This window comes from Carlito syrichta, unplaced genomic scaffold (assembly GCF_000164805.1).
Source record: "Carlito syrichta isolate Samal-C Ts95f unplaced genomic scaffold, Tarsius_syrichta-2.0.1 Scaffold309076, whole genome shotgun sequence".
Classification (NCBI taxonomy): domain Eukaryota; kingdom Metazoa; phylum Chordata; class Mammalia; order Primates; family Tarsiidae; genus Carlito; species Carlito syrichta.
This window is the reverse complement of record NW_007253172.1, coordinates 368,877-380,362: the sequence shown is the minus strand read 5'-3', so window position 1 is coordinate 380,362 and position 11,486 is coordinate 368,877. Positions and strand designations below refer to the sequence as shown.

The 11,486-nt window shown below is 51.4% G+C and overlaps 1 protein-coding gene across 1 annotated transcript in view; it reads right to left on the bottom strand.

Moving 5' to 3' along the window:
- STRIP1 (striatin interacting protein 1) overlaps positions 1–10,795 on the bottom strand; it is a 13,423-nt gene extending 2,628 nt beyond the window's left edge. Inside the window, exons 1-16 of the mRNA XM_021716881.1 lie at positions 10,717–10,795; positions 9,598–9,672; positions 9,057–9,191; positions 8,839–8,959; positions 8,035–8,103; positions 6,917–7,023; positions 6,682–6,809; positions 5,296–5,478; positions 4,720–4,937; positions 3,741–3,806; positions 3,576–3,639; positions 2,535–2,606; positions 1,988–2,062; positions 1,717–1,814; positions 431–557; positions 134–234 (exon numbers count right to left, since the gene is read on the bottom strand). Of these exons, the coding sequence (XP_021572556.1) occupies positions 134–234; positions 431–557; positions 1,717–1,814; positions 1,988–2,062; positions 2,535–2,606; positions 3,576–3,639; positions 3,741–3,806; positions 4,720–4,937; positions 5,296–5,478; positions 6,682–6,809; positions 6,917–7,023; positions 8,035–8,103; positions 8,839–8,959; positions 9,057–9,191; positions 9,598–9,637 (1,604 nt within the window). The 5' untranslated portion in view covers positions 9,638–9,672; positions 10,717–10,795. The remainder of the gene's footprint in view (positions 1–133; positions 235–430; positions 558–1,716; positions 1,815–1,987; positions 2,063–2,534; positions 2,607–3,575; positions 3,640–3,740; positions 3,807–4,719; positions 4,938–5,295; positions 5,479–6,681; positions 6,810–6,916; positions 7,024–8,034; positions 8,104–8,838; positions 8,960–9,056; positions 9,192–9,597; positions 9,673–10,716) is intronic.
- Positions 10,796–11,486: the final 691 nt, after the last annotated feature.

The window sequence follows — 11,486 nt, the reverse complement described above, 5'->3', positions numbered from 1 at the left end:
AGGGACCATGCCTCGTTCATCTTTGTGTCCTGACGCCTGGCACAGTACTGGCTCATAGGTGCTGAGAAAATGTGCGCTAGAGGGACTCAGCGGGAGCCATGCCCGCCCCACCCGGGTCCCCAGTCCTCCGTACCTGTTCTTGGCGGTGATGTAGGACATGATGTTCTGGTTGAAGAACTTCAGTATCAAAGGGATGCAGTTGGCAAACACCAGGTGCTGGGCCATGTATTCAAACTGCAACAACAGAAGAGAGTAAGGCCCGTGGGGGCTGCCCTCCTCTCTCCGATGGTGAAAGGCTTTGTGGGGGACTGTATCTTGGAACGCTCAAGCACAGCTTAGGCAGGGTCAGAGGCCAAGGCCCCGCTCCCACAGATTGGAGGCGCAGCTGCCCAAAGCCCCTGCCCAGAAGATAGGGAAGCCCTGCAGGTACCTGGTAGACATGGTTCAACTTAAAGTGCTTGAGCAGCAGCAGCAGGACAGCAGAAATTGCCTTAACAATGACCTCTTTGTGACGGTTCACATCCACGCCCAGCTTCATGCTCTGCAACACTGTGGTGCTGGAAACATAATTGTTGGGGTGACTGCAGGCACGCGCTCCAGCAGCGCAGGACCTTGAGCCTCTGCAGGTGCAGGCTCCCACCTTACCACCTACCCCGTGGCCATCTGAGGTCAGGCCAGGGCTCTCCCCACCCACCCCCAAGCAATCCAGCCTGGCACGATTTATTTCTTCCCCATGATACCCCAAATACATTTTTAGTCTGTTTCCCAGCTTTTCCTTCAAAAATAAACTTTTCCTTTCCAAGACCCCCCTCAAGCTTCTGCCACCATATAACTCGAGTTCCCCAACGTGTATTCTGTGGATGTTTCAAGTTATGGGAGAAAGGATTTTGGAGTCAGACAAATTTAGGAAACACTAAGTTACATCCGTTTCTTCATTCAGGACTTCTCATTGTAAATCCTAATAAGAGGAAATCTAATATGTGACCCTAGCACCTTTTTTCCAAGGACCATCATGATGGCCTACTGTTCTGTGACCTCCCCACTTTGGGATTAGCCACTCCCTGTCTCTTCCCTCACCTGGCTGTCACTGCCACACTCCAGGGCCACAGCCACCCATGAGCTGGGCCAAAGGCTGGGTGGCACTGGCAGGCAGGCAGATCAGAGTCCTTCTCAAAGTAGAACACAATCTTCATTTGTATTCTCACATCAAAGAGATGAGGTCAGGGCCCAGGGAGGAAGAGGCCCTAGGACTTCACTCTGTCACCCCAAGATGCTCACCAGTAGTCAGCCTGCCAGCTCACTGGCAAACAGAAAAGACAGCACATCTGGCTCAGGCTCAGCTGTCACTGGTCAACTGTCCAGAAGGTAACACTCTACTTCCTGGGTGTCCCAACCACACAGCTTTATGGGGAGGATACTGGGAAATGTTCTGATGTGGTACCACTTGTTTTAGAGGAGGAAATGACTTTGCCCCATTCACCCAGGAGTTCACTCAATGGCAGTCTCCACTAGAATTCAGACCAACTGAACCAAATCATCTCCCAGCCAGGAGACTAATTAATCCAGTAGTTTCCTTTTTCTGAGTCAAAAACACCCCAAATTTAACCTGCAGAGAAGTGAGGCCAACAAAAGAAATCAACCTAACAAAAAGAAAACGCTTGCCCCTCCCACTCCACCCTCTGCCCCAACCTGCTCCTTTCACAGGAGGACACTCACGGCATCTCCTCGGGCAGGACGTCTGCTAGGATGTTGATTGAGTCTGTTTTGGCTTTTGAGGTGGGAGCTGCAGCCAGCAGGATCTTTAGGAGGGCAATCTGGGAAGAGCAGACGTTCAGAAACAGGCCTGAGAGAGCCCAGGGCGGTGCTGAGCGCCCCAAGAGGTAAGCCTTCTGTGGGTTCTCGGGTGGCAGGAGGAGGGCGAGGGAGACTAGCAGAGCCTGTTCACCAGGCCGATGTAGTGGGCAGACCCACCACAGGTACTACTCACCATGTACTGAGGCAGGCTGGGGAGTAAGCCTTGGTAGAGGGTTTCTGCAGGGACTTGCTCAACTTCCTCCTCTCCCTTTTAACATAATGGGTGCAAACATAAAACTCCAGTCCGTACTAGGATCTCCGGCGCCAGCATGCTGGCTGGCTGGTGACAATGAGTAAGCATCACCATAAATAATGACACTGATGACCGGGAGGGCAAGCCCTGAACACACACAACGTCCAGGCTTTTCACTTGTAATTAATTACCCATTTGTCCTTGTTACAACCCAATGAAGGCTTTGATTCCCATCTTACAGGTGAGGAAGCAAAGCCTGGGGGGGAAATCTAGTAACTTGCCTCTAAGTCCCCACCCACAATGTGGTGGAGCTCAGAGTTGACGCTCTCAGCTCCGCAGTAGACAGGGTCAGCCTCTGCATAGGACCATGGGACCAGGACTGGAGCTCTTGAGGACAGGATCTGGGTGGTCTAGAGAGCCTAGTCCTCTAGGCCCAGAACACTGCCTGAGAGTTGCTGGGAACGCTGCGGGTTGAGGGCCAACTCACCCCTGAGAGAGGTGAGCGGAGGTACTCCTCCTCCATCTGTGCCTGGACCTCAGCGATCGATGTGTACTTATGCTGGAGAGACACAAGAAAGGAGGTGCTGGGAAGGCTCCTCCTTCTCTGCCAAACTCCCCAACCCAGCAAAGACCCTGAACATTTTTCTTCAGTGTTCGGAAAGAGGGTCACGTCACCACAAAGACCTCTCACTGAAGTCCCAAACCCCATACCTCTTACAACCCAGGTAAAAAAGCCCAGGGTAGATCAGAAAAGAGCAAACAAAGGGAGGGAAAGGGCCTTTCAGATGGTCTCAGTGACAGAGAAAGACTACTAAAGACAAGACCAAGTACACAAAACACCTAATGCACCGAGACCACTTGGTATTATAAATTTCAAAAGTGTATTTCACCTGATAGTGAACCCTATCAAGTTTCACTCCAGATGTGCTGTGAGGGGAGACGCCTCTTCTGCACTTCTGACGGTCCCTCCAGTGAGTCCCTCCAGTGACGGGCATTTGCCCAATGCTCCTGCTCTCTTGCTGCCCCATCTCCTCTCCCCACACCACACCATCCCCTCTCTGATCTGAGAGTACGGGACAGTCCCTGCCCTGCCTGGGACTGGGTAGGTAAGTCTGCCTAATGCCAAAGTTATGGAATTAGAGCGCGACTGCTGTGTTCTTAAGCCGTATTCCCCATCACTCCAAGAGCTGTGAAGCTGGCAATGCCATCCCTATCTGCCCACTCCTCTATTTCAACTGCCCTAGAACTGGGCAAGGAAAAGGGAGGGTTGCTATTGGGCTCCTTAAAATTCCAAAAACTGTCAGGAGATATAATCTCTAACAATCCCCCAGTCAGGCCCAAACAAAAGTTAGCTGAAATGAGTAAAACTCATAAAGAACAGTTTTCAAGGGAACTCCCCAGCCCACCCACACCCCCACCCCAGTTTCCTGAGGCAGCTGACAGTCTTCAAAGGCTTCTGCCTACGAGCCGACCCCACTTTACTCACTAGGAACCAAACTGGGCCAAACGCTCACCTGAAGTCACTTACCTGTTTCAGAGTCTTGATGCTTTCGTGGATCGGCCTGGGCAGCCCCACCACTGTGTTTGTGTCACTGGAGAATAAAGAAGGCCCTGTGTTGAGCCTAGACAGCAATTCACCTGGGACCCCAAACACCAGGAGAGTGAACACCAGAACGAACTGGATCCCACTTACCTGCCTAGAGTGTAGCCTATGAATTTGCTGCGGCTGGACTCGAGGAACATCTCAATGTCTTTCTCTCTGCCAAAAGAAGAGAGCAAGAGAAAGGTTTCTATCAAATGCTATTTCAAGGTGTCAGCATTCACAGAAACATAAAACCGTGAAGTCAGGAGAAGAAAAAGTCCCCTACAATTATTTCTCTCTCTAAAAAAAGAAAAAAAATGGAAATGTACAGAATATTTTAATGTTCCTTGGAATTTTATTGGATCAGTAACCCTAAATATGTTCTGTGTAACTCATTTACTCATAAAATTAGGGTGAAACATCACATTTAAAAACACTTTATTCAGACAGTAATAACAAGTCTGTCAACAGACTTCCTTAAATATTTAAAATTTTTAAACAATGAAAGTCATAAGCTACTGATTTTCATATGAGTCACATTTTCTGGTCCCAAACAATCAAAAATGTGGCACACCTTGCATTTTCCAATGACCTGTGTTACCAACACAGGTCACTGAAAACTGAAGCTTTACGTGTTCTTCTATGTCCTAAGTTCTGCCTATACAGTTTATGCATCTCCAGGTACCTTCCCATGCATAGCTTCACCCACACATATCTCAAATGTCTTAATTACAGTCCCAAAGAAACTCATATACAACCCCACAAGGGGTGTAAATGTGTTGGCTTAAATATTCTTTGAATATTTTTTTCCTATCCCCTTTCACTGGCATGTCTATCCAAAAACTAACTCAAATTAGTGACTCAGGAGCCATATGAAGGCCACTTTGTGTGAGACCAGCAAGGCAGCCTCCCTGAGGCCTCCACACCAGCACAGGACACTTTAAGAGAGCCACAACCCAGAGCCCGGCCCTGCAGAGGACCTCACGTGGTGACTCAGCCCAGGTGCCAGGCCTGGGCCTGAGGGTGCTGGCTTCAGGAGCTAGGAGTGTTATAGAGTGTCTGAGGAGTGTTCTGGAGGTCTGAGACTCACCTGACCTTGGGAGCCCACGGGAGCCCCTTTGGGCAGGTAAGCCTGTCTGTCTGGGGATGCTGTAAAGGGGGAGGCATCACCTCGTCCCGCTCAAGGGGAAACGTCTCCCCCTCCAGACTGTTGTCATCATCATTCTCTTCCTCCTCCTCTCGAGAATCATCAGCCTTGTAGGGATCCCGCTCATTAAAGGCATCTAAGTTATCCTGCTTTATCAGAGCCTGGAAACAGGGATGGGAGGGAAGATAACAGGAGGCAACTGACAAAACAGAAAAGGGAAGTGCGGCTGGAGTGGACACAGCAAGGATGGCACTTGGCAGGGAGCAAGAACAGTGGAGAAGCCAGACAGAGAGTAAAGGCTGGAACCAAATGACATATCACTCCTTGCTCCAGTTCCTTAAAAGCAAGGCAACCTAAGCACCCACCATAACTAGGCCCAGGGCTTGGGACATGGTGTCCCTGCCGTGGAGGCATCCATTCTGACTAGCTGGTCAGAGACAACTTTCAGCAGCCCCACTCCTCTAGGGACCATGCACCTCTGAGGGCCCTCGGGAGCCACAGGGACTCCGTTGTGTTCACCTTGTGCTCCCGGCGGCCCCGTTTCTGCTGTTGCTCAATCAAGTCCGAGGCGGATGCTGGTGGAGAGGCGGCCCTCATGTTGCGGATGACCTTGATGCTGTCCTCAGGCAGCGGGGGGAGGCCCAGGATGCTGCGCTTCTCAGCCTTCATGCCCTGTAGCTCCTCAAAGCCACCCAGCGTGCACTGCATAGAACAGGGGCGCGGCCACATCAATGTGCCAAAGTCTGGCCCCTGGTGACAGACAGGCTCAAAAGCACCACAACACCACGGCTCACATCATTAGAGACCCATACAACCTCTGAGCAAGGAACCGAAGCCAGCCCAAGGGAGAATCCAGTGACGCAGGCAAGGGAGAGAAGCAAAAGGAGCAGGGGAGAAGCAGAGCCCATGCAGACACTCCTAACGCGGCACAGATGATCATATGCTCCAATTCTAAAAAAAGGCAGACTCAACAGCCTAGCCCTTCAGGTTCCTAGAAAAGCTGGGGAGGCTCATATGCTTCAAAAATTGTAAAAACACGCCTTCCAAAATAAAATTGGAAATGTACTATTGGTTGCTCAAATTTAAAGGAAGAAGAAAAAAAAAAACCTTCATCTAAACATCCCCCCAGATACCAACACCCCATCATGGCACGCAGTTTTAGGTTGCTTAGTTTCGCTGCTTCTGCGCAATTCAGTTTTCCTCTCTGGGTTTAGCGGGTGTTGTGAGGAACCAGCAGGATGTCTGGCTGAGATAAGCCATGTAGATGACTCTTAAAAGGCCCTGAACATACCGGCCCCTGGCTCCACAGTCGCCCCATTTTGAAACGGAGGGGGAGCCCCTGGGACAGCAGCAGGCCAGACTCCAGCTCCGCTTTCTCCCCAGGCTGCGCCTCCTGGGGAAAGGGCTCCCGACAGTGCCCCAAGCCCAGCGTGCTGGCCGGCCTGGCCTGGCACCCGGTCTCTCCTAAGCTAGAAATGGGCCAGGTTTTGCACTGCCCTGAGGAATACGAAGGCGCGCTCAGGGCACACTCCTCCTTCCTTCACCTGACCAGGGATCCAACAACACCAACTCTAACCTCGTCTCAAATCGCTGTGCACTTTCAGGGTCAGGAGCTGCATGGTGAGAGGCAGCTCACTGGGAAGAGCTCTTCTAGGACTGAGAAGCAGTTTCCAGGGCCAGGGACCAGCAGTCCACTCTGACTCAACGGTCAAGTCCTCTTGGGCAGAAGTAGACCAACAATGGCACTTCTCTGCCATCTCCTTTCAGGAGAGATTTTTAATCTTTGCTTATTTTTTGACCAAAGTGGTTATAAATTCACAAAATTCACTATTCCAAGGGATACACAGGACAGCCTCTCTCCTGCCGTCCCCTAGCAGTCACGTGTCCCTCCAAGGAGGTGCTCACCAACACTGTCTTCCAAAGCAGCAAGAGAACTTTCTTCATGGGGAAGTGAGGGGCGTGGCTACTGCAGAACTTGGTCACCATCCCAAACAGCATGATGGCAAATGGCTCATTGTTGTACAGTGGGGAGCCTGGAGGTGACACGAAGGTATGAGGACTCATGCAGCAACAGGACCCCCCCAAAGCCCCCTGCCTCAGCTTCTAGGCAGAGCCTCGAGAAAAGGGCCCCGTGGCCTACCCAGCTCAGCTCTGAAGGTGTGTCGCATGGTCCTCCACTCGGCCTTGTCACCCTCACACTCCTGGTGCACAGTCTCCACAATCAAATACATGATGTTGAGCAGGACCCTGAGGACAGGAGCCGGCTCATAACGGGAGTAGGACGGGAATGGAGGGAGCGCCCTTGGCTGCCATACCTCCCAGCTCACTTGACACAAACCCGTGCACACGCTAGCTATGAGGGTCCAGGGGGAGGGAGGACAGGTGGCAATGTGGAGAAACTGGGGAAAGAAAGGAGAGTCTGCCCCACAGAGCAAAGGAAAGCTGTCTTTCCCTCCTGGAGCTCTCTGCACTGTTCACAGTGCCCTGGCTGGGGTCAGATCTTATCCTGTTGTGTATCTCCAGTGACTAACAAAGTGCTTGCTTAAAGCAGGTGCTTAATAAATGGATGCTGAAGGAACAGGAACAAAAATGGCCAATGGAATTTGCTGCCCTAAGATTCCTGGAAAGGAACAGCAGCAACAACAAAAACAAAAACAGAAGTGACAGTGAGCCTTGGGGGTCCAAGCAGAGCAGAGTCCCAGTGGGAACAAAGGCAGGGTTTATAATGATAAAGTGGAAGCCAGGAGCTAGGAAGTGACATCCAGGGACTTTAATACTGCCATAAATACCCAATCTGAACAACTTCCAAATGTATAAAAAAGACAGACTTTCAACCCTCACACTGGAAAGGAGATCCTGTTGCCTGCCAGCTGCTGTCACTTCCTACGCAGCTGTGACCATTCCGCAGGACTAGCCCAGTGTGGACAGGCTAAGCTTGCACACGAGGCGGGAGCCCAAGGGGCCACAGCATGGGTCCCCTCCAAACAGAAGACACCCCAACGGGGTCACAGCTGCCATGTGGGCAAGAGACCCACCTGACTACGGCTGTGTTAAGTGGCTTGAGCCTGGACTGCCGTTGGGAGTCTCAATCCAGAACTCCACGTGGGGAGGGCGCTCCTCGCTGCCTACTAACCGCTCCCGTGGAGCCCACCGCACCTGCAGCCTCCTGTGTGTGGAAGCCCAGGCGCCCTCCCACACCTTGCTCTGATCTCATCTCTGATGGAAGCTCAGGGAGCCCAGCTTGGCTGCTGGCCTCACCTCAGGTCTGTGCTGTCAGCCAGGGAGATGGCGGGCTTCCTCACTGCACTGCTGCACGCGGCACTGTTGCTGCAGGAGATTTGGAGAGTCAGCACCATCCCCCAAGAAGGAAGAGTGATGCCCTGAACAAATACTGCCCATGGGGGCGCACAGCAGTGCGATGTGTGCTTAGGCTGTGCAAGAGGCCACGGGAAAACACAGGGAAGAACTCAGGCCCTGAGCCAAACTGCCAAGGTTTGAATCCTGTTTCTAACTGTGCCTCAGTGTCTTCATCTATAAAATGGGGATGATAATAGTACCTAAGTCATTCACATGGATTAGTATAAGTTATGTCCCTGGAACAATGTCTGGGACATGTAAGCACTCAGTGAATGTTCTTAGCTATTCTCACTGATGGCGTCATCCTTACAAGAGCAGCAGGTGGCCTGGCCATCAGACACAGGTGACACAGGTGACGGCTGAGCCCATGTCAGGCTTGTGCTTCCTGTCAAGGGTGAAAACTGCAGAGCAAACACAGCAGAGTCTGTGGGTTCAAAAAAGAGCTCAAAATGCACAGCCACCTTCTGAGGGACACCCCAGGCTTGTGCAAGATGTGCACCATCTGGTGTAAAAGCTCCGGTGCTAGGGGGTTGCAGGGACCTGCCATGGCAACGTCCCTATTATTCAACCCGGGCAGTCAGAACAGAGGTGGACCCGACCCTCAGCCCCATGAATGCTCTCAGAGCCAGGCAGTTCTGCAACCTCTGGCCCCCTTCTGCCCTTACCTCCCCTTCCCTGCTGAAGCCCCTCTGAAGAAGTGCTCACTCTATTTCCATGTTCAGAAGCTCCACCAAAGCGTTGAACGTGCCCACCTCCAGCAGCAGGAAGATGTTGTAGCGCATCCAGGACTGCACCTCTGCCTCTGAGCTGCACTCCCCAAAGGTGCCTGCAAACAAGGGCACAGCTCGCCGAGCCTGTCCACACTTCAGGGGGCAACAGCACTGACAAAGGCACCGGGGTCCCTGGGGACACCCACTCCACACCTTGGGCAACGTAGAGAATTGCTCTTGCCACCTTGAGCCTCTTCTCCCTGGCGGTGACTTCCAAGCCATCTAGAAGCCTCATGGCATGGGTACGGTGCTGGTTTGTGTCCAGCTCAGTCCACTTCTTGTCTGTCACTGCAGGGCAAGAAGTCAGTTACACCTGAGCCCAGAAAAATCCCCACAATGGAATGGACCCAGTGTTAACCCATCTAATTCAGGACTGTCACAGTACCAGAAAGACAAGTCACTACCTATATTAGGGATGAGTTCATTCTGCACGCTATGAATTTGAATTTTCAAAATGAAACACTGGTATTTTAGGTACAATTTTAATCACATGAAGTTCTGTTTTCCCCTAGTACATTGAGAAAAGCCACCACCAAAGTGCTCACAAACTCACTGTCAATATCTCTTGAACAATCATGGTTCAGCAGGTTTCTCAGACAGCTCTGGGATGACTTAGGTCACTCCGATGCCACGAGAAACCTGCGGCTCTCTGATGCAGGACAGAAGGAACTGAGGAGCGGGGAAATCATCTCACCATGGATCCGGAAGTCCTCCTCAAAGCATTTCCGATTCATCAGGAATTCTGGTCCTTCTGTGTAGCTGTAAAGCTCTGTCAAGAACAAAGTCTCATCACCATCAACTCCATGTCTGCATTCCACCCCAAGGACACGTGCAGAGAAGGCAAGGCGTTAGCTTCTTCTCCTCACTCTGTTCCTGCGTCACAGTGACTTCCAGACTAAGCTCTCTAATTATGAAGGGGGTCTCAGTGCTCTGATGTGCACAGTGGAGAAAGTGCTGACTGGCCTTGCAGCTGATAACCGGAACACCGGCAAAATGCATATCTGGGTGCTTCTGGTCTTTGTGCACCCATTCCACCATGCTGTGCCAGAGCTGACTGCTACCCCAAACACAGGTTTCTCGACTGGCTGCTACCTCGCAAGTAGACCTTGGACTACAGAGGCTGGAGGAGTAGCTCATGATAACCTCCCATTATGAGTGTGTGGCAGTGGCAGCAACAGATTTGCACAGATGCAGGCATCACTCATTACCCACTGCTGCAGGAGACCACTGTAAGGGCCATAGTAGAGGGCCAAAGAACATCACCTCCTGCCTCATGGTGGGACTTAGCTCCAGCCAGCTAAACCGAACACACAGAAACACTTCATAAAAGTAAAGGACAGCCGGGCTCGGTGGCTCAGCCTGTAATCATGCACTTTAGGAGGCTGAGGTGAGTGGATTGTCTGAGCTCACGGGTTCGAGACCTGCCTGGGCAACTTGGCGAGACCTCATCTCTACAACAAATCAAAAAATTAGCCAGGCATGGTAGCACGTGCCTGTAGTTCCAGCTACTTAGAAGGCTGAGGCAGAAGGATCGCCGGAGCCCAGCAGGTCGAGGCTGCGGTAGCCGGGAACGGCCACTGCACCCCAGTCTGGGCGATGGAGTGAGACTCCAATTCAAAAAAAAAAGTAAAGGACAACCCACAATTATGAGATATACAAGGCTTAAATCAACTACTAACATGTTTTTTAATATATCGCTGACAGAATTGGCTAAGGAAAAAAATGAACTCAAAAATGATATTCATTCTAAATTTTCTTAAAGACTAATGAGGCAAAACCATCCCCCTAAATAACATGAAGGTCTGTGCTGTACCTGAGAGCTCTGCAGCCCACTTGTCTGTGTCCGCATATTCGAACTCAAGGTCTGGTGACTCGGAATAACCCTGTTGAGAAAAGGAGAGAGCTTTACAGAAAAGATCACTCAGGCTGGGATCGGTGGCTCCGCCTGTATTCCCAGCACTTTGGGAGGCCGAGGCAAGTGGACTGCCTGAGCCCGCGGGTTCAAGACCAGCCCGGGCAACTTGACGAGACCTCGTCTCTACAATAAATCAAAAAATTAGCTGGGCACGGTAGCACGCGCCTGTAATCCTGGCTACTTGGAAAGTTGAGGCGGAAGGATCGCCGGAGCCCAGCAGGTCAACACTGGGGTGGCTGTGAGTGTGCCACTGCACTCCAGCCTGGGCAACAGGGTGAGACTCCAACTCAAAGAAAAAAAAAAGAAAAGATCATTCAGAGTGTTTTCCAAAGGAAGACACGCATATACATCCAGAGACATTGGGTACTGGACACCACCGTCTCCACTTTTTTGACATTTTAATTTATTTTTTAATTTATTTTTTTTAGTTGGAGTCTCACTCTATTGCCCAGGCTGCAGTACAGTAGCACGATCACAGCTCGCCGCAGCCTCGACCTCCTGGGCTCAGAAGATCTGTCTGCCTCTGCCTCCCAAGTAGATAGGACTACAGGTATGTGCAATATGCTCAGATAATTTTTCCATTTTTTTGTAGAGATGAGATCTCCCTGTGTTGCCCAGGCTGGTCCTGAACTCCCAGGCTCATGCAATCCTCCTGCCCTGCCTCCCAA